Genomic DNA, 23,530 nt, shown 5'->3' on the forward strand with positions numbered 1-23,530 from the left:
CGAAAAGCTGTTCCCTAATTAACGAGGATAACAAGAAAGTGACAATAATAAATACGCTAGAGCTTCCGATTACAGGTTTACCGAATTACCAACGTGGACTTGTCACTGCGATCCTTCTGTCCTCCATGATCACGGCATCCTCGTTTGTTTGTTCGTTCGTTAACAATAATATATCGTCTTGCAATCCGAACGACTCGTCTGTGGTTTCTTATAAAAATTTACGCGTTCTTCCTACCCTAATTCGGAAATGAATTGAATTAATACTTCTCCGTGAAAGCACAACCTTTACGATTTCACTAATGGTTAAACGAGTCGTTTGAACTTGGCCGACGATTCTTATTAAATCGTCGTTCGACGAAACCATTCGAGGATTTATTGTTATTAGTCTCTTCTTTGCTGCGATTTCTAATAAAAGTTGCAGCTCGCTCATGGAAAACGGAAGGCACAGAGTACTTGTGTCGTCGAACATGCTGCCATTTCCACAGGAACTCTAATTAGGAATATAATCTACCGGATATGTGTGTATTGCAACGTGACACCACCTGGCAAGAAGCATGAGCGATATCCTACGAGTACGTTCTACGTATTTACAAGTCGAGTCCAAGATGAACGCGCTGTCCGTGGAAAACGCTACAAAAGTACAGGTCGGAAACCGTCGCGGGACCGTTGTACACCGATGATCGACCGCGAAGGTGAACTTAACTAAAAAGTGTCACAACGTTCGTGGACGGAAAGGGTTCGCGCATCCCTTGCGCGCAACTTAAAAAGAAATATTGCTATATAGATGCATGTCGAGCGATCTTGAGGCTTGCAGGGCTAGCTAAGAAAAAGAAAAATGGCGTCCATCGGAGGTCTTTCACTTTCTATTCGACAATTATTTAATTGAGTCGGTTGATAATAAAATCAATTTTTAATCTTTCGAAATTACGATAAAATATTCGTTGTTCGATTATTTCTCATTAAAACGTTTACTTTAAACGGCTCAAATTTGATAATAACGCATGAATAGTCGGCATTGAAATAAATGAAATTTCCTGTCTGGCTCGTGCCTGGTGAAGATGTCCTTGAACACATATTGTATATTCAGTTATTTTCTATCACCTTGCTTTTTTAAATTGTATGTTGACAGAACTGTACCTGCAACGATGAGTTATTACCGCACATTAAGATATTTGGGCAATTTAAATATTTTCCGTAGTAACGACCCAACCGAAACACTGAATATGCATATACTATTCCATCAGCCATTGTTTCAAAAGCGAATTGTAAAAGTGGTTAAAAAGTATTACTTTTCGAAACAATTTCGTATGCATCCGCTTAATTTTCCATTGTTCCGCCAGCGGCCACGTGCCAAGGTCCTCAAGTTCGCTCGGTAGCCGCGGTATATACACTACTTCTAAAAAATATTTGATCACTTGCAACATTCGTGAGTCACGGAACGAAAAATAGACCAACGAAATGAACGATAAAATACACGTTCCAAGGGTGCATCTGTTTCTGTTCGATCGAGTGATCAATTACGTTTGCGCGGTAGTGTATATGGCTTTCTTGATACTTCGAGCATGGCGACGATCCAATCGATTCTTCACGGTTAAACGACGCAGCTGATTTAAATTGAACATGTCAAATTCTGAAACTGTACATTCCCGAGAGATCTGTGACTGTTGTACACAAAAGAATTTCACGTTTAACGCGTGACGTACCGAAAACTCCAGCCCATGCTCGAGGTACAAAATGAATTGCTTACTAAAATACAAGAGAGGCGGCTTAACAATTTTGCGTTCCGCTAAACAATATCTCTAATACGTATCGTTACATTAAAAGGAAATTATGAAAATAATTTAACTATTCCGTGTACGACGTACGTCGTTAATTAACATCGATACAGTCACGAATGTTCGAAGGACCGCAAAATTGTTAAAGGATAAATAATAGTTAAACAACCGACAAGCACGAGGGGAATTCGAATAAAATTTTTAAAAAAAGGGAAAATAGTAGTAATAATAATAATAATAATAATAATAATAATATTAATAATAATAAGAGAACGAAACACACTTTACACATAATAATTCAGCTACGTTTCAGGCTCCGCGTCGGATTTTGGACGTCTCGGATAATTACTTACGCGATATCTACATACGATAGGACGTTAACGTTGTAACCACACTAATAAGTACAATCTATACCATCTATATACGTTATATACAATTAAGTTAGAACGAGTCTTTAGGAACTTTAGAACAGAAACTCGAGTGCTACGTCGAACCAAGATCTAGGATCTCCGAGGAGACGCGATTCCAAGACCTCCCAGGAGCTGAATCGAAGCTTCCACCCGTCGGTGTCGACTTTTGCATCTTAAAGAACCGAAGGTACGCCATCTTAAAATCGGCTCGAACGAAACGGGGAGTAGTTTCCTTCGGAGAAGGGGAGTTTTCTAAGGACGTTCTTTAAGATGCAATTTTTCCTTCTCGAAACGTAAAAACTGTACCGATCGGTCGAATCCTTTCCGATAGTGCTTCTTCTTCTTCTTCTATTTTTTTTTTATCTTTTTGGCGAACGATTACGACAACTAAAGATCCAACTAGATCTAAGGGCCTACTAGACATATTTATAAAGATCTACGCGGAGTGCTCTCTATGTACAGGGACCGGTACGCGCGGAATCAATTCGCGGCACGTGCCGTTTCCAAGATGGACGACGATGACGAGGATGAGATCGAAAATCGAACGAGTTTTATGAAACCCGCGCTTGAAATTCTTCGTAGAACCGCCCGATGGGGCTCGACGATGGGAGATTTAATCAATTTTCTTTTTTTTTCTGCTCGCTTCTTTTTTTCCTCACTTTTTCCGAGACTGGTCCGTCCTTTGAACGGAAGAAGATTCTTTCTTTTATTAAGTCGTCGAATTGGAAATGGTTGCGCGCACCATGAATGAGAATTAAAAGAAGATGAAAATTCTTCATCGGTTTCGGACCATGAGAGGCTGTCGGGAAGCATGGTGCCCGGTGGAGAAGAGATGAGAGAAGTTCACGAGATCTGTTGGAATCTTCAACGCTGTTAGCACTCGATAAATGTCTCTTGGTTATTGACAGTTACGAATGAAATGATTCAACGGCGTTTCTTGTTAGGAGATCGTAGCAGTTACAGAAATTATTTAGTTCCGGTAGTTAATGTTTCAAGGGATTGTCAATTTCGAAGGAATAGATTCGCTAAGAAATTTCAGAACGAATGCCTCATTAATCAAATAAACCGGGAAGTATCGAATTTCATCTGTTAACCGAGTAACTGACACTTCCTCACACGAGCACAATTAACTTCCTACAGATACGTAGAAGATACCATTATTATATCGACTAATTTCAACCAATTGTTCGCATTCCAAGAGTAAACTGAACAAAAGCACACAGTAACTTCCAACATCAACCGACCCATCTTGAATTCAGCAGCCAATTGCCCCTAAAAACACAGAAGAATCATCCAAAAACAATCTCCAAATATTCCCAATGAAAAACAACCAGTGTACCCTAACATTCTAGAAGACCTCCAATATTTAAATAAACCAAAAACCATAAAACTTCCTTCTTCGCTTACAAATCGTCAACAAACGAACTATCATTTACCAAACCCCTTTATCGATCGCAACGATCAGATCGAGCATCGAATCGGACAACCAATCGGCAAACGAGACGAATCAATCCGGCAACGGCGAGGAAAGCGTAGCTATCAAGAGCGACAAAGATGGCGGGGGAGGGGGTCGAAGGGGTGTGACACTTGCGAAAACGTTGAACTTATCCTAATGGTCGTGGTTCGGGCGCCGCGAGACGCGTCGATTCCGCACGCGTCGTCAGCCGTCGGATGACCCGAAACCTACGTTAATTGGAACTTTGCTAATTGATTGTACTCTACGTCAGTGGTGCACGACGTTCATTAATTCTCTTCTCGATTGCACTTTACCGGGGCGATCGTTGTTCCGCGTTTCGCAACCGGCGTAATTGCGAGCCACCCCCGCCACGTCGGGCACGTCCGCGTGCGTGCGTGCGTGCGTGCGTGCGTGCGTGCGTGCGTGCGTGCGTGCGTGTGTGCGAGCGCGCGCGTGTCGACAATTTCGGGTACGCCGAGAACCGAAAACACCTTCAACCTCCGCGTTGTAATTAAGTCGAGCCACCGATACGCGGCCGACTGGTCTCTCTCTCTTTTTTTTTTCCGCCCGTTCGTTTCACGGAGCACGCGAATTTCCACGAGTTTTCCCGGCGTGCACGAGCATTTCGGATACTTGTCGGGTCCTCTAGGCTCGCTGGCTACGATCGTTCGGTAACGTTGGTAATTGACGATGATTCGAGGAGCCAGGCAATCGGCAACACGCGAAAACGCGGGCCGCGGCCGATCAATCAGCCGATTTTCATTCCGCGAAACTGGAAGCGGCGTTTGATTAGAAAAAGCCACGAATTAACGGGCCGGTTGCCGATCATCGTTTACGCTTGAATACTCTTTCGTTAGCTGAACGTTCCGGCGCATCGATTCGGCCCGTTATTTGAACGCATCGGTGATATCGTTGTAATTTCCGCGGGTCTTGTTGCAGTTCTCTGTTCCCTTTCGTTTTTTCGTTTTATACTCCGACGAGGCATCGATGGGAATCGTTAGGCGATGTTTAATTACTGGGGATCCGATTCGGACGTCTAGAAGATCACTTTAGATGGAAGTACGGCGGGTTGTTCAATATTTTTTGTTCGAACAGAGTGGAGGATACTTTATGAATAGCATAGCTGAACATTCGAAGTGCAGTTAGGTAGAATCGGACATGTTCTTACGGATCGATTGAATAATTCAAATAATCGCCTTGCTAAAAGTGGATTTTAGCTATCTTTAATATAAATATGACTGATTCAGACACGAGAAACCAGTTTCTTCGGAGCATCAACCGTTAACTTCTATAAAAAAAACTTCTTGTACTATTCAGAATCCATTCAAAAATATCACGAAGTTAAATAATCTCCGAATAGAATAATCCACGTAATTTCTCTAGAATAGTTTCTAAAAGGAAAAGATCAGTAATTATTAATATTCCGAAAAGATGTATGATATTCAATCGACCATCCACTCAGAGTCCGATAGACTCATTAATGGAGCACAAGTTTATTTCCGGCAGCGATTTCCTCGAAACCGCGGGAAAAGAATCAACATTTGCATAAAGACCCGCAATCCATTAACAGTTTGACGTCACAAGAATTTTCAATGTTTCCTACAGATAATGTCGCTCGTTATTAAATCATAAAGACGAACAGCATTAGAATTTACAATTGACGATCTGGTATCGTCCTTAAGTCACACTATTCCTTAGTTCCTTACGTTAGCAAACATTTTAATTTCAAATCAATTTTCTTCTCGCACTTCTTTTCAAGGCAATCGCGTTAAAACAACTGAGCGTTCGTCACAAATGACACGTAATACTCGTCAAAATTGTAACAGTAGATTTTTTCCGGTTTCTTCATACATTAATTATAGTACCGAAACGAGACTATTTATTTTTCAAATCATTTCGGACATTTAAGGGCTTTAACACTTTATGTAAGGGCAATGATCGACTGATCCTTCAAAGATCGATAATTAATAGCCAAGGCTTCTGTAACAAACTCCCCAATGACAATAGCAATCGTAATTTTCAATCAATAAATCATCTAACTGATCATAATACAATGCTTAAACTCATTTTCGATGTAGCACAGTTATCTAAACACATCAAGAACTGTCAAACGATCGGTTTCAAAATTGAATTCAAAATCCTACACCTGTCTTCACTCAATTAACTTCACATCAATTCCTGTGCTATCCGATTAATCAATTTTTCAATATTCCTTTCCTTTTACTCCCCTTTCCAACAAGAAGAATTTACCGATCAATTTGTTTGTCTATTTCATAACCTATTATTTCACTAGAAACAGGTACATACATCTCTATACGTTCAATATTAGAAAACATACATACATAAAGTGTTAAAACACCAAAAATCACCAAATAAGAAAACTGAAATCTTTCCCGGCACGATTGATCTACTCTTAACGATAAACCAAATTTCGAATCTAGATCGCTCGATACATTGTGCACCATCCCCGCTGTAATGCGGAATTTTTAGTCTACCGTTTAATTGCTAATCCTACGGTAATATAACACTTTAAATATCTACGACACAAATCCAAAGTAAAATTTACAAAATCGAATTCCTTATTTCTTTCCGTAAGTTTATATAAGAAATTTCGGTTTGATTGATGTTTAAATGGTATCAATATAATCACGAACGCTCGCGTTTTTAACAGCTGAAATTTATCCGGCGTACAATGTATCAAGAATTACACGGGAATAGTCGCGGCTCGTACGCCGTACCAACACGACCGGCCGATTGTTTCCCCGGCGCGGCCCGCGAAAATGATCGGGAGCCCCGCGCACGCAAAATTGAGCGTCACTGTCCAATTTACGATTTATCTGTCGTGACGTGCACGCCGTATGCATACATGCATGCATGCATGCATGCCCGCGAACCGGCGAGCGAGCACACGAGCAAGCGAGCGAGCGAGCGAGCGAGCGAACGAGCGAACGCGATAACGCAGTGCAGTTGGGTCGATGCATTATGCAGTTTTCCGTGCGTCCATTATATTTTTAGACCTTTACGATTGCAAGGTTACGCTCGTAACGCCGCGTTCCTCGTTAACTGCGATTTTTCCGCGGCAATCGCCGCCCTGACGGCCGACCGGACGAGGATCCCGCGCTCCTAGAAATCGCTCGCCGGTCGGCCAGCATCGCGGCTAGATCTCTTTCGCCTCGTGTTTGATGATCGGACGACCTTGCCAGAACTATTAATCACGCTATCGGGTAATCGGAATCGTTACGTCGAATTTAATACACGTCCCGTCGGAAGATCACGGGCTGGTTACAGACGCGCGTCTTGGATACAGATTGTGTTCCGAGTTTGTTTTCAGAGATCGCCGTTAAACCGATCAATCGGAATTTGGATTGAGACACTTGGAAGTTCGCGGATGTTTCTTGGATAAAGATAATCGGTATGTTATGTAACTTCGATGTTTGTTGATCGGTTGTTTCGCCGAGACTGATGGAATTGAAAGATACAGATCGATTTGAGCTGTGGATCGTCTAGTATGTTCCGCGCGAAAGAGGTCGTCGATTGAAATATTCGGCGAGATGTTCGAGTGGAAATTAATTTCGTGATTACGGTATCTTTCAGCGAAAGCGTCGCTCGATAATTGCAATAACCGCGGACTGCCGAGTGCCTGGCATTTTATTTATAATATTCTAATAATTACACGGTTATTAAACCCGATCCGAAATAATTAACGGTACGCACTGCCAATTATGATTACACGCGTTTTCGATCACTACTTTGTTTACCAAATTACGAGAAGTTCATCCCGCGAACATGCGGCGAATTGGTCAAATGTGTAATTTTCGCGATATTATCGGAATGCGTGTAACGATCTGATGAACTTCCAACGAAATAATCCCGTGAAATTAGTTCCGACCGCCCGGGACACGGCCGGGTACGTTTAGCGTACGGAAAATCGCGGGGAATTAATTAAATGATCGATGACACTGAAAATTTGGCAACGGAGCCGCACTTCACAAATTTAAAATCGACATTCTCGAGGCTGTTCGCAGGCTATCCGCGACGAACGTGTTTCCTGCGAAACGTTTAATCTACGAAGTTGCAACTTTCTGTTATCGAATCAATAATTATCACAAACGTAAAAAGAATGCAAATGCCGTTGCTTTAAATGGACGTTACCGACGCACTTGTTACGGACATGGTAATTAATGAATGATTTACACAGTCCATGATTAGAATGCTGCATAACGGCCAATTAATGTTCTCCAAAGTCGACTACAATTTTAAACAGATTATAACAATTCACGACTAACTTATTAAAAGATCAAAAAAGAATCCTCCAAAATTGAAACCACGCCCTAAAATATCACAACCGAAGAAACTTCAATTCAAACATCGAATCTAATCGATATTTGAAAAAGTTGACCCAAGATTAGCTTCATGATTCAATCTTCAAGTAAAAGATCCACTGTAAATCTCACGATCAAGCATCAAATGACCAAAAGAAGAATTTCCACGAACCAAAAACATCCTGCAAACTGGCACACCAGAGAGACCAAAGAACGGACATTCTTCCGCAGTTCGAACGTCCAAGAAACTTCAGTTCGACCAGATTGAATCATCGAAAAGGTCGCGTGGCACAGTTTCGGCGATGCGTCGGCCATCGAAGACCTCGCAGTCCGTCGATACTCGAAGCCCTGATTAAAACCGAGGAAGAAAGAACAGGAAAAAGAGGAAGAAGGGTCCAGCAGAAGGCTCGTAAAAGTAGAAAAAACCGAATCGCGTGGAGTTCGGGAGCTAAAACTTCGTTAATCCCTTCTGGGATCGAGCCCTGGAAATCCGAATGAAAGGGAAATAAAGAGCAAAGGGGGTGGAATTAACCCCTCGCCATATAATGGCACGCGAGACACGTTTAAGCATTTCGAATTCGGTTGAATAAAAATCAATTTCATTTCTAGGTCAAAGTTTACTTCCTTACGACCAATGTTTCACCCTCAACGTAAATAAACTCCAAAATGAAACTAAGAAACCGCATTCTTCATTCCTTCTGACAATTTAAAATTTTTACTTATGTTAAAGAATATATCAGTATAATCAGCACTCAAGCTTTCAGTATCCGATATTTTCATTTTCTAACGTGTTCTGTGATAATTGTTTATTACTTATCGAACGTATAACGTGAATATTGATGATGAACAGAGAATTCCTGTTTTATTCCGTGAATTGTTAATGGTAATGTAAATTTCACTGCAACAGCGAAAAGAATCGTGCGGCAAGGGGTTAAAGAAACGTCGGAAGGATCAAACGGGGTAACAGGACGGCGCCGCGTCCGGCTGGCGTTCGGCGCTCCGTTTCTAGGACGAAGGCGGCGAGGGCAGAGATTAATATTCACGTTTCGTCGTAGACGAGGCCGAAATCGTGCGAAATGGGTTCGCCCTATCGATTAATCGATAAAGGCGCGCGAGGTCTCGTGGCCGATTCCTTCGGTGCAGCGACGGGCCTCCGCATGGAACACGATGAATATTTCAGAGATCGATCGATTTCAAAGCGGCTCTGTCCGCGAGGGTTTCTCTCCGGGAAAGAGGTAGAAAGTAACTGGCAACTGAATGTACAAGGTGTCGGGGAAAAATGGCTCGCGGGCCTGGAATGCGTAGTCCTTCAAATTCCTGTTACCCTTTATGGGAAGAATTTGATTAAGAGTGAACGCTCCGTTGAAATAATTATTCAGTTACTGGACGCGGAAAATATTTGAATTAATTTATCGAGATTAGTAAACATTCTGTGAAATTAAGGAATCGAGTTTGAATGAATTCGAATCGGTTGAACGAAGGAATATTTTGTTGAAATAATTCTTTCCTTATCGGATGTAGAACGTATATGTGAATCGTCGAGCAGAAGTTCGCAAAAATTATTTAAAATCGAGATGATTTAATTAAAAAGAATCGAGGAGCGAAGACTCGCGTATGAACTTGTTTTTTGTTTAAAGAAGGAAACGCGGAAAATGTTAACTATCTGATATTCCAACTATTCATTGCAGAATTATCTATTCTATTTCCATATTCCGCGGTCTTTTAAGAATTCACTCGAACCAAACATTGTTGTTCCTCGCGAATAATTATCAATGAAGCGTTTACTGAATACTGAGGCAAAGAGAGAATGCGTTCGAGATAGCGGCGAGCGAAATATATTGCGCGAGTGTTCTATTATAATTTGTTCGTTCTAATTATTCGAAGCCGCCAACGTATGACGAAATGCTAAATCTTCGGCACGTGCGTCACCGCGACGGTTGATTCTCGGAAAGGTGCAGTTCGATCGGGCGGGTTGTTAAAAGCTCGATGCAAAAAGGGTACCCGCTCGATAGCGTGGAAATGCGATGCACCATAACGTGTAATTAAATGTAAAAATTATTAGATAAAATGTTAAACGGCGGAGCTCCGCGCGAGCCTCTCTTATCGTGTTTACACGGGGATCCCCTTTCGCCGCGTTTCCATCACGAGGAAAATGGCCGGACACGTTGCAGGTATCTTATGAATCGCGGATTTTCTCGATGATCTTGATTCACTTGCACGCTCGGCTGCGCCGATTATTCTTATCTGCTCGAATCGGGGAAGAGAAGAATTATAGACTTACAAACACGCGTGTCGTGCTTTACTGATTTTCATTAAGCGCATTAATTAATAAGGAAATATATTCCGAAACGAGATGTACCGTGAACTGCGGCGATTAATCAAGTACAGGTGAAAATAAATATGAGGAAAATATGAAAATGATTCTCCAAGCGTCGATTCTTTTATAATCGGATTTCGAGTGTACTTAGAATCCAGTAAAATTTTAACATTGTCGACATACTTCGAAAAGCAACTATGGTAATTCCGTGATTTATTGCTCGAAAATTATTCAATCTTCGGACACACTGGTTTTCAACGGATATCCTTGTGACGACAGTCGTCTAATTTATTTGACGTATGTACAACAAATAAACATTCGTGACATCTTCCTTGCACATTAACGATGGAAATGATTCAAAGGAATTATCTCGGGCACGATACTTACTGACAAAAGTATCGAAAAATCATCAATCGAATCTCCCGCGAGCCATTACGAAAAGTTCGTAACAGCATGGGCTACTTGCAATTAAAACAAAAGTTCTAAGAACCGTGTCCAAGGAAACTAACGTTCTACGTGAGAAAATTGTTGTGTCTCATACCTCGATGAATCTTCCGCAAATCGGTCCACGTTAGCAACGAAACGTCCTGCGAACAACACGTTCCCCAAAATAAATTATTATCGTGGTAATCTGCCACGACTCTCTTCCTGTACCTCAGCGAACCGTACAAAACATCATCGACATTTCGTTTGCCGAGACGCGTCCGAATCGAGTAGCAGCCTACAACAAAACAAAACACGAGAACGAGGAAAAAGCATTGTCTGCCAGCATTCTTGATTGCTCCCGTTCTAATCGACTCTTAAGTCCGATTCGTCGATAGTTTTTCGCTCGCTAACACTGGATACACGTCCCGACGTCCGCGAAAATAAATGAAGATCAATGTGTCCACAACTGCGCTGAAGTTCCTAAAAACCAACAACACGATCCCCGATAAAAGTATCACAATTTCACGGTTCATCCTCTAATTAACCCTTCAATACTAAGGGCCAGGCCACGCACGCCTGTCAGTCGACGTGTTAATTTGTCAATAATTATACACGATATCAGGACAAACTAAAGAGAACATCTATCGAGGTTAGCATTCCGCCAAGAGCAAACATTGCTTTCAGTCTCTGAAGTACAAACAACTACCGATAAGTCGCTTTCAGCACTCTGCCGGCTAGGAATCTGCTGCCAACAGCAAACTTCTTAGGTAGACACGCGGCGCTAGGTCCAACGTGTCAGAAACTTCAACAGATCTCGTGGAAAGCGAAAGAACTATGCTTCGAAGGAACGAAGTCCGCGAAATTCGAGTACAGGTGGAGGCGAAGATCGATCCGCTTCCTCCCCGTTTACTGGCTAACTTTCGCGACACGATAATAAATAAATAAAGTAGGATGATCGTCGGAGTCGGAAGGATCCGCGGATCCCGTCCGACCGATCTTAATGCATGCGATAAATGAAAATTCGGCTAGAAGAGAGAATTGTGTCTCGGTTTAGGTGATCTCTAGACCGCGGATCTTCGTGCAGATATAGACGTTCCGTCGACCAACTCCTGGGAACTGGGTCAAAAACTGATTCTTCATCGAGACGATAACAATCCCCAGGGTTTTCCGCGGACGATTTGCCGTGACCGGAGTTTCGGCCGATGAAAAACGCCATAAATCCACGAAATCCGCAGCCTAGTTATTGCACTGCGCGTGAGCGGCCTACCGCGGCATCGTTAAACACATCCGCGAACATGGCTGTCTATGATGCGATTTAGCGTGCTCGACACGCGTCCCCGATACCGTGTTTCTGTCGACCGCGTGATGGGAATTGGGTAAAAGCTGCCGGTTCCGGGTGAGCCGGGCTCGAAAAGACTGAAGGCTCGCTCGGAAATGTTTCGTCTGGTTGTCTCGCGGAGACGATCGCGCGAGGTGATACTTCTCGAATAGAGCGCGAACGTACCTCTACTTTTCGATGAAACAATTTTTAACGAACTGAAATAGCGCTGTCGAATAGAATCAGGCTCTAGATTAACTGTAAACCTAGGAGTCTGCAGCAACGAAATTGCAAAGATAAAAAGTAACAATCGCAGAGACAGCTATTTAAAAAAGCGACATCTTGATTCCTCCTTCATTCACGATTACAGGGGTCTCAACGAAAAGTAAAAATACACTCATCTCCAAAGCATCAAGTATACCCAACGATTCTTACCAAAGCTACCGCCGGTCGATCTACAATAATAACTGCAGCAAAACGAGCAGCTAAAACGGTACACGATCGAGCTTGGGAATGATAAGTGTAGCCGGTCGAGGGTGTGATCGAGAAACAGCCGTACACAGCGAATAAGAATGAGAAAGCTGTCGATCGCGTCCGCGAATTGCCTCGTCGAGGATCGATCCCAACGGAACAGGCGGGGCAAGAGCGAACGAAGACGGTAATCGGCTGATAGGAAAGGGAAACGAAACCAGCGCTAATAGACGCGGGATTGATAAGCGCGTCGTGTCGCGTCGCGTCGCGTCGCGTCGCGTTCGAGAAGCCATCGATGCCGGCGCACTCGCAACAAACTCGATCAGAGGCGACCCCCTTTAGTGTCGCGCGTTTAATTCTCCCACGTATCATGATCAACGTCATTGAACCGCGTCCACGAACGCGCCGAGTCGAATTTCTTCGAAGTGGACGTATTCTCTCTCTCTCTCTCTCTCTCTCTCTCTCTCTCTTTCTTTCTCTCTTTCTCTCTGTGTGAATCCCCTAACCCCCAAACCCCAAAATCCCATTTCCGTCAGTTCTGAACACCACCCGACCCCGCTTGTGCCGCCATTTCTCTTCCTCCATCACCGTCGATCCTCTTCGTCGTCTTCCGTCTCTTCATCCACGCAATCTTCTTCAATCCTTCCTCCCGTCGCTAGTGTCTTTTTTTTTATCCATTTTTCTCTTTTTAAATCGTAATCGTCGGCGCGCGAACCCCATACCCCTCCCCTTGTCAACTGTATAAAATATTCTCAATCGTATCAACAATAGTCACATCGTACATCGTACAACGTCATTACATTATTACAATAGTTTATAGTTAATCGTAATCAATATAATATTCACAGCATTTTATCAAAATCTCTTAAAAGCACCAACCGTGGCGGCTCAAAATTTCTTTTTCTCTGTTTCTTCCTTTCCACCTTGCCTTTCTCTCTCACTTTCTCTCTCTCTCTCTCTCTCTCTCTCTCTCTCTCTCTCTCTCTCTCTCTCTCTCTCTCTCTCTCTCACTTTCTCTCTCTTTCTCTCTCTGACTCTCTCTCTCTCCCCCTCACTCTCTCTCTCATTCTCACTCTCTCTCTCATTCTCTCTCTCTCTCACTCGCTCGTTCTGTTCCTTTCGTTCTCACGGTCACTCTATCTTCCACTTTCTCTCCCCACAGTTTACCCTCCACACGGTTCTTCGCGGATAAAAACCCCCGATCTTTGATCATCCTCTTCCACTGCGACTCCTTCTCTTCGTTCTTCTTCTCACTCGCGCACACTTGTCTGCCGATCTATCTGTCACCACCTTTCACTCGCGCAATCTCGCTGCCTCGCACCCTCTGACCTTTCTCACTCTGTCACATACTTTCTCCCTTATTCACTTTCTCTCTCACTCTCTCTCTCTCTCTCTCACTTTCTCTCTGTCTCACTCTCTCACCCTCCCTTTCCCTCATTCTATCTCTGTCTCTCCCCCTTTCTCTCCCTCTCTTTCTCGCATATATATATATGTATATATATATATACCTTCAATAATTTATCGATATATATATACATGTATATAATATATATATATGTATATATAAGCTAAACGTTTCGTCTTAAAGCACTGATTAACCGAGGGAGCTCGTTTTAACGTGTCCCTCCCTCTGAACACGCGTTTTACCAACCATCCTAACCAAAATCACAGGACTAACTAGAAACACCGCCGGTTTTTATTCTGCCTCGTCGCTCGGTGGTGGAGGGTGCTGGAGAGTGGGGGGGGGGGGCGGGAGGGATGAATTCAAGATCGATTGACGCGAGGTATGTACACACCACGGTCGTGGCGGGCGGCGAACGAAAGGACCAACAAGGAACGACGAGGATCGGAGGAGAACAAGAAGAAGGATGGACGCGCTGGTCGTCTAAGATGATGATGATGATGATCGGCATGCGGCCAGGTCGGCCCGTTGCCGCGAGAAGGGACACGGTCGATGACGGGTGTATGGGGGACTGGTAGCGGGCGAGGATCAAAGAAACACGAGAAACAACGAGCAATGGTGAATGAGGCACTACTAGAACTGCTCGTGTCCTCATCCTCTTTCCCCTGGCCCTTGGTCAGCTTCGTCGTCCCGTTGATCCTCTGGTAACCCAGGGGCTCGGCGCCGCTGGAGCTGTTCGGGATCGACGGTGCAACGGTACACTCGATCGAGGAGCAACGTAGACGACGAAGCTGGTAAGGGCTAGCTAAAGAGGACAGAGGACACGCGAGGCGTGTTCGGCGGTTTTCCCTCCGGCGGCGATGAACGTTGTTGTTCTTGTTGCGCGGTGGACTAAGGCGAACTCAATGATGCGGCGGCGGTGGCGGCGGGGCCTCTTCCTCGGATGGGTCCACGGGGCTCGGGGACAGGAACTTGCGCACATACTTCGGGTAATGTGTCTTTTCGTGTGCCTTCAGTATCGTCGACCTCGAGAAGGTCTTGCCGCACAGCGTGCAACGGAACGGCCGTTCGCCGGTGTGCACGCGACAATGGTCCTTCATGTGGTGGCGCAGCTTGAACGCTTTGCCGCAGAACTCGCACTTGAACGGCCTGTCGCCGGTGTGGGCCGGTAGGTGAGCGATCAGCGAGCCGACGTCCGGGAACGACTTGCCGCAGAACTTGCACAGGACCACGCCGGAGGTCGGGTCCGAATGGGCCGCGAGCTCCAGGTCCACCGGCTCGATCGTACCCGATGCGGGGTAGTGGGCCTCCGGCGGCAGGTGCATGCCCGGCTCGAGACCCAGCTGAGCCTGCAGCTGCAGGTGGGCCGCCTGCTCACGGTACTTGAGCGACTCGAGGCTGTGCGAGAGGATGTGCCGCGCCAGCTTGCTCTGGTGGAGGAACGGGGCACCGCAGTACATGCACGCAAACACCCGCTCATCCACACCCATCAACTCCTGCAACCAAACAAACAAGAACATCAACTTCTTGTCTTCCCCCTTTTTAGCTCGTCCTTTACACCCTCGCAATTAAGTTTCGTTTTGGAATGATTTGTTTTTTTTTCGTTTTTTTTTTGTTTTGTTTTCGATGCCTTTCTCTATGTGCCTCATGTACACTCTCTTTCTCTCGCTCTCTTTCTCTCTCATTCTCGTTTTTTCTTTTCTTTTTCGTCTTTTTTTTCGTTTGTTTTTTTTTGGTAATATTATCTATCTATTCATCTATCTATCTATGTTTCTATCTATTAACACTGCTGTCCGGTAGTCTTTCTGTTCTGCGCTTTTCGTGAAGTGCGTTTACTGTTTCAAGTGATCGTTTCAAGCAGAACGGAGATACAGGACTCGCTCTCACATTTTCTCTACCACATTTTCTCTCTCGCTTTCATTCCCTCTCTCGCTCTCTCTTTCTCTCTCTCATTCTTTCTCTTCTTCTCTCTCTCTCTCTCTCTCTCTCTCTCTCAATCTCTCAATCTCTCAGTCTCTCTCTCTTTTTCTCGTGTCTCTTATGGATACGTGTGTACGCTACGATACTTCTCGCTACACCGCGGAAACTCGCTCGTCCTGACACTACTCGACTCACAGTGTGCACACGCACGCATATATGCACGTGAATGCCCACGTATACATATATGCATGCGCGTACCGAGCCGCGACGCGGCGGGCTTCAATCGGCACGCATCGGCGCTCCTTACTCGACGAAACAAAACACAAAAAAAACAGGAAAGAAAAAGAATAAAAAAAAAAAATAATAAAAGGAAGGAATGTCTCTATACTCTTTTCTCGCGTTCACTCGTTCCTCGCTTTGTTTTTCAGCTAGATGTTTTAGACTACTGTGTTCCTTTTCATTGTCCGTTACATCTATCGCTCTACCACTCTTCCTTTCTCACCCTCTCTCACTCTCTCTCTCTCGCTCTCTCTCTCTCTCTCTCTCTCTCTCTCTCGCATGTCGATCGAAAGGAATCGAAATAAAAAAAATATTAAGAAAATATTTGTGTAAATAAAGAAAGAACAGGCAAGGCTCTCCGGAGTCCTCTCCATACTACCACTATCGTAAGAAGCGCGTTTCTTTTTCGGAATATATCGTTACGTGTAATGTATGTATGAGGTACTTTCTTTCTCTCTTTCGCGCTCTTTCTCTCTCTCTCGCTCGCTCTCTTGCTCTCTCTCTCTCTCTCTCTCTCTCTTTCTCGTTCATCCTCTGACTCATATGGATCTCCTCTCTCGTTATCGGTTGGAAAAAGAGAAGTCCCTGACCTGACGAGTAAGTGATACTCCTTCTCGACGGCATGTAAGACGGTAGCACAAGAAGTTGACGCTCATTTTTGTTTGGCACGACGCGCATATACCCCAGGTATTAAAAAACATGTATGACAAAGGAGGATATTTGTCTGAGTGTGTGTTTCTTTTTTTCTTTTTTCTTTTTTTTTTTCCTTTTTTCGTCGTTCATATATAAACGCGTGCAATACCCTTGCACGCGTCTATATATAAATATATATATATTTATATATTTATATATATATGTATGCATGTAAATTGGTATTCGGATAACAAAGTGACACATGTACGGGCCCACGGCAACCCCCACAGCCTCGCTCAAGAACAACGATTTAAACAACCCACCCGCGCACCCTCGTACCCCTTTTCCACCCCTTTCTTTTAAGATCTTTGTTCATTCTTTCGTTATTACGTTTCTTATATCTTTTTTTTGTTCTTCTTTTGTATCAGCATTACTTTTCTTTTTTTTGTTCTTTTTCGTTTTTGTCCGGTTATATTATTGCATGTATATGGATGTTTTGTATACGAGATACACGATACGGTAAAACAGCGGCCGAGAATCGTCGCGGTGCAAAAATTGATTCGCCGATAGCAAAAGGCATTGCAACCAACCAAAGTAAAACGACAAAATCGAAATACAAATATTACAAAGTAACAAATGGTAATAATGAATGTCAATATAATCTGCAATATGTATAACGCTATATATATATAAATATACATATATGTATACATATATATATGTATGTCAAGTTTTGAGTTTACATATATATATATATTATACATATATATATATATGTCGTGTGTAGATATATATACGTATATATGTGATGTACGTTATTGTTGGCACATGTATGCATATCGTATGTACGGGAAACATACATATTGTCGGGGTGGGCTGATTGACGTTGGACCCAAAAATATACTTTCACCGCGTTCAAAGACAATGGCACTGTTCCACAATTCGAAAACTTGAATGCAACGTCTAACAAGTTATCATTTTCAGAGAATCTTAAGTACACGAACCTCTACACAAACTCTCTATACTCCCCTCCACCCGCATAAAATAATCACTACTAATTATCCATTATATTCATACATCAATCGATAATCAACAATGAACAATCGACAATTCACGTATAATTCTCTCCAGTCCCGACAAACGATAAATGATTACGCAATAAGAAACATCAGTACTATTCCCGAAATTCTCGAGACGCTAGCCTGCAACCATTGTCGCAAAGTAAATTTTCATTTCGAACACCGGTCAGCGCTCCCCGGTATGCATACACATTCATATATACATACATGTATGTACGTATTCATATATGTTTATATATATTTATATATATATATATATATAAAAATGTAGTAAAAAACAACCATGGCCAAAAACGAAGGTCAACTTCTTGACAGTGAGCTAGCAAGACAGGCTGGCAGGATGGGATCAACGGGAATATTATCCGCCGGTTCTTTCTGTCGGTCTCTCTCGAATATCCAAATACATTGGAAGTTGGTTTTAGACTCGGCGGTCAAAGGGTAAAGGACAAGGGGGGGGGGGGGGTGAAGTAACATTAACGGAGAGCCGACGGCCCGCGGATCGCGCGGCGTCAGCGGCGGCACCCCGCGAAGCAGCAGGACACGATCGGAGAACCGACCCGGGGGCGCAGGATTTTTCGCAGTTCCCTGCGACGCGCGCGCGGGGGTAACAAAGACGAGAAAACGGAGGAAAATCGATGGGAAGCGGCGTCGAGGGGATCAACTGACTGGACGGACTCGAGCTAGCGCGCCAGCGAACGAACTACAACGGCAGCGAGGATCGAGTGAGAGATAGAGAGAGAGACAGAGAGGGAGGGAGAGAGAGAGAGAGAGAGAGAGAGAGAGAGAGAGAGAGAGAGAGAGAGAGAGAGAGAGAGAGAGAGAGAGAGAGAGAGAGAGAGAGAGAGAGAGAGAGAGAGAGAGAGAGAGAGAGAGAGAGAGAGAGAGGCTGGAGCATTGCTCGCGTAACATTCAGAAAGGACAGGATGATGGGACCAGGATACGGGAAGAAGAGAGAGACAGAGAGACAGAAGAACTCACGGTTTTCATGGGGTTAGTTCGGTAAAGATGATCCCTTGCCTTGTGAACTGATTGTTAACCCTTGTGTTTTTCACGTCGATTGCTTCGAATGAGGTTGATGTTTCGAGGTTATATTCGTCTGCTTTCAATGGTACTGTCAGGTAATTATGATTCACGAGCTGAGTGACGATTACTGTTTTATTGACTAAGAGACTTAGTGTGTTTCTAGTATTCTAGTTTCTAATAGTTTTTGTAATACTCAACTGACGTTGCGACAGGTAAAGGGTTAACAATATTCTGTATTAGGAATTGTTCGTTCACTATTAACATAATTTTTAGACATTAGCTACTCGCAAGTATAAGACAACTGTCTCTCCTCGGACCTAACGGTATCTCCATTCGGTAATTTCCGAAATTCCTTCGTGAAATCTTCCGCGCGTGTCTGTAGCGTCACAAGGCAAGGGGGTTGAAGGTCGGCATGCACGATTGATCTCCCGCGCAGCGCGCCTCGGCGAGGGTATCCGTTCAAAGAGTCCTAGATGGGCCGTCGACCGGAATTCTCGTTCGTCCTGTTCGAGATCAGTCGCTGTCTAGTCTACTATCATTCGATCCGAGATTCTCCGGAGAGTTCCGGCTGGAATGATCCGCGAGCGAATCGTCAACTCCGCGAACAGGGATGATTCTTCCCCGCGAATTCCTCGAAGAGTGCGAGGGGTTACTCCATCGATAATGGGGCAAGTCGAGGAGAGATGGCCGATTTTGTTCGAAAGAATTGTTGCACCGCATCATTGACACGATTAAATTATCGAAGCAAACGTAAGAGGAATATTTAAACAGTTCATTAAAACCAACTGAAAATATAATTATCTGATAATTTAATCAGGCCATCTCACCCAGAATTACCATAGATCAAGGCGAATCGGATCGTCTGTTCAAAGGAACAAAAATACTTAAACATCAATAATAAACAGAGAAAAACAATTGTGTTTCTCTTGCAAGAAATGAGAAATATAATTTTCGACCCGAAATGATTTTGATCCGATTCACCTCGTGATCCGATTCGCTTCGAGACGATAGACCGTCCTCTCCGAATAATCCTACTGCTTCAAGGGGGTGGCGGAGTGGGGGGTTAAGGATGTGTGTGTATATATATGTATGTATATATATATATAGATTTCTCTCTCTGTCGTCGAACCTCCGATCACACTTTTACTCTCTCAGTGTATGTATAGGACGTACCGGCGAATTTCTGTTAATGACACGATCACTTTCCAAGATTAGCGGGGAGAGCAGCAAACAGCAAAGCACTTTGGGCACGCATGCAAATAGACCCACATGCAAAGTGAACTCGGAAATACACATTATGTATACGTATATCATATACACGTCAGTTATATCAATGACCGTACACGCGCGCGTTCCGCGTACGCGTGTACAGTGCATATTATACATATACATAATCATTGTATACGGCCTGTCTATCTGTAAGCGCAAGGATAGACAGACAAGCGAAATAGACAGATATATAAATAGATAGATAGATAAAAATGGATCGTGTTTCGATGATTTCCTACGACGACGTGGGTCGTGTTCCCCGCCGGAATATTTATTCGCCGCGCCGAACTACCGGGAAGTTCGAAGTTCGAACGAGTTTCCGCGCGCTTTAACCCTGGAGCTACTCGACAAGTCGAACTGACCCGCTCGCAATCTCTTCTATCGATTAATCGAACGTTCATCGATCGCTAATCAAACTTTAATATCATTCGTATGTCAATCGAATGTTTGCTCAAACATTAACCCTTTGCACTCGGAAGTCTTTCGCTAGAAATATTTAGTATCCGATGACTTACAGACGACATTCTTTACCACGTTGAATGCCGATTTAGAGCGAAATACACAAAATGAAAAAATATAATATTAAACCATTTGATTGAATTGCGTTGTTATTATTCAACGTTCTAGCTAAATATCACGAAATTAAGTAGCATTATTTGTAACAGAAATGTTTACAAATAATCGTCGTTTAATTGAGTGAACTATAGTAATTTGATTGGGGTCTCCGGTGACCCCCACGGCAGTCAACGTGTTAAAACGTATCCGAGGGAATAAACGTAATTTAAGAAACAAAGTTATTATGTCAATATTCCACATATTCATGGATTGCAAGAAGCTTAATATTATACGTAAGACTTCACGATTTTTCTGTCAAATCGTACGGCGACCGAGAGTCACCTCTCGAGTTCAAAGGTTTAAGAAGACGACAGCCCTACAACCGATCATTAACTGAATCGCTCCAATATTTCGTAGCACGAGCCAATTGAAATCCCGGCATCGATCCCGCGATTTCCATAAATTCAATGCAATCCAGTCGACTCGGCTGCTCGGTAGTTCCAGCGTTAATGAACGATCTCTAAAACCGTAACCTTGCGCGGCACCAATCGAAAATTCGAACGAGATTCGTCACGCTCTGGCACCGTTCTGTTTTTCTTTTTTTTTCAACCGACGTTTTCATCCCCTCCGCCGTCGGCCGATCCGCAATCCGGCCGGTTGACGGCCGCGGCGCATGTTACGCGCGGATTGCGGATGAGTCGAGTGCGTGGGCGGGGGACGGGGGCACACCGACATTAACCGTAATCGATATACAAATGCAGAGTATAAAGAGAAAGTACGAGAATAAAAAGTAGTCAATAAATTGGAATAAATATATATATATATATATATGTATATAATATATATATCGTACATATATGCATGTACACACACGTACATCTGCCGTCGGATGGATGGATAGGTATGCATCTATGTGTGTACACACACATATATTGTAGAGATAGGTAGAGCGGAGAAAAAGAGAGAGAAACACTCACCGGGTCTGGTGGGAGTCTGTAGTCTGTGGATATTTCGCTGCTCGCACTCCGCTCCTCGGTCGACCTTTCCCAGTCCATCTCTTTTTTTAACGACTGGAAATGAACATTGGCCTCACGTCAAAGTAATAATTGAATGACGGCGGATGGGGCGGCGGGGGTGCATGGGGTGGGTTCCTTTGACTGGTGACCGGTACCAAAATTATTGGAACTTCGAGTTACAGTTTGGGGACAATGGAAAACGACTGTCTCCAACGTATGTTAACACGTTGAACGCCGCACGCTTTTATAGAGCAAAGTACACAAAATGGAAGAAATACAATATTAAAGAATCATTTGAATGAATTGGATTATTATCATTGCATGTTCGTCAAACTGAATGTCACCGCAGTGGGTAGCATTATTTATAATATAGAAATGTTTGTTATCTTTTTAGTGATTGCAAAGAAGACATCAGGAATGGCTCATTTTGACCTGTCTGATAGTTTTAGTATTAACACGTCCCACGGAAATTTCGATTTTGCTTATGCACAGTATTGATTTTTTAACTAAAGTAGTAAAATATATTGAAATTTCTAGTAATTTTATATATCTTGATATTATTTCTTTATGCTTTTTATCTTTGAGCATGTGTTCCTTGAAAATATGTTTCTACAAAAATTTACGTGTACCATATGTTGCACGTGGCACGGTGTTAATTGAGTGATGTACCATTTTGGGTAATAAATGTTTTATTTTCGTTTTGACTACATTGTACTGCTGGTACGAATGTTATTGTTATATAACTGGAATGGTTCCCAATTGGTGTTTCGATTGTTGTGAAGTTATTTAATAGCTACCAAAAACAGTAACATGTATTTTATTATTTATTTGATCATTTTTTAGTATTTTACTCGTATTCTGCTGTCAAACGAAAGTCTCGAAGGAAAGCGTTGAGAAAGAGGGACATTGATTTAAAGGAAATTGTACGGCTGTAACGATTTCATGAAACAGTTCTCGCGATATCGGTGCGCGGATAAATGCGGCGAAAATAAGGGTACGCGGAGAGCAGAAGTTGATAAAAGAAAGTGCATTTATAAATTAGTATTTAGGAAAAGCGTGTGTGCGCCAGAATGAGCAACTGGTGGCCGTGAGTGTGCCTGCACCTGTGTGCGGGGGAGGCTCTGAAAGTGGAGTTTAGAGCGGGAATTCAGAGAGGAAAGCGAATGGAACAAGCATCGAGAGTTCAGACCGTCTAGCCATAATCATTATGGAGAAAGATCAAAAGGAAAAAATTGTTGCTGTTTGTATTCAAATGGTGCTTATTAATGCAGCCGCGTACAACGTAGTCATGGTAAATAAAGCACTTTTAACCGTACATTCTTCCGCGCAACGAGAAATGTTATAAAAGTTACCGTGTTCGAAACAAAACCTGTACAACGTGCAGCGAAAAATGTTTCGTGGTTCTGACCGTCCTACAATAAAATCCAAACGAACGGAACAAAATATTTCTCGCGTACACGGGAAATTTTCAATCCGCAATGTGAAAAATAATTCCCCGCGATTTGCTTTACAATCCAAACAGTGCAGAAATTATCCAACCGAAATTATTGGAAATCAACTCTCGACAGTACTTTCCCCCAATTTACAACTAACAAAAGAAACCACTGAAATGAAAGATGATACTTCGCTGAATGTTCGTCTATATCCATGTTCCCTTTAACCTCTTGGACTATTTACGTCCGCTACTAAACTCGTGTTACAGAATTTTCTATTCTATTGTACTTGAAGTGGAAATTTCGTTTGAAGATAACACATTGATAATAGTAAAATAATTTGCTTTGATCCGTGGATAATGAACAATATTGATTGTTGTTCAATTGGTCTAGAAATCTTCATCGCGAGCCTCACTCGTCATTGTA

General features: G+C 43.2%; 2 protein-coding genes across 10 annotated transcripts in view; one reads left to right on the forward strand and one right to left on the reverse strand.

Annotated features, from left to right (window-relative positions):
- Rassf (Ras association family member) overlaps positions 1-22,132 on the forward strand; it is a 78,500-nt gene extending 56,368 nt beyond the window's left edge. Inside the window, exon 10 of the mRNA XM_076370772.1 lies at positions 22,066-22,132. Coding sequence (XP_076226887.1) covers positions 22,066-22,102 — 37 coding nt within the window. The 3' untranslated portion in view covers positions 22,103-22,132. The remainder of the gene's footprint in view (positions 1-22,065) is intronic.
- The window catches only part of mamo (zinc finger protein 628-like), a 107,606-nt gene that overhangs the window by 49,206 nt on the left and 34,870 nt on the right, over positions 1-23,530 (reverse strand). For 8 of the 9 annotated variants that reach the window (XR_012999395.1, XM_076370764.1, XM_076370767.1 and 5 more), the window contains exon 3: positions 21,633-21,725. Coding sequence is in view for 8 of the 9 variants with exons in the window: in XM_076370764.1 (XP_076226879.1) it covers positions 21,633-21,725 (93 nt within the window). In the remaining variant the exon portion in view is untranslated. Of the gene's footprint in view, positions 15,394-21,632; positions 21,726-23,530 lie in introns of all 9 variants that reach the window. The other variant, XM_076370771.1, reaches the window with a different exon arrangement.

The sequence above is a fragment of the Nomia melanderi genome, chromosome 9 (assembly GCF_051020985.1).
Source record: "Nomia melanderi isolate GNS246 chromosome 9, iyNomMela1, whole genome shotgun sequence".
Taxonomy (NCBI): domain Eukaryota; kingdom Metazoa; phylum Arthropoda; class Insecta; order Hymenoptera; family Halictidae; genus Nomia; species Nomia melanderi.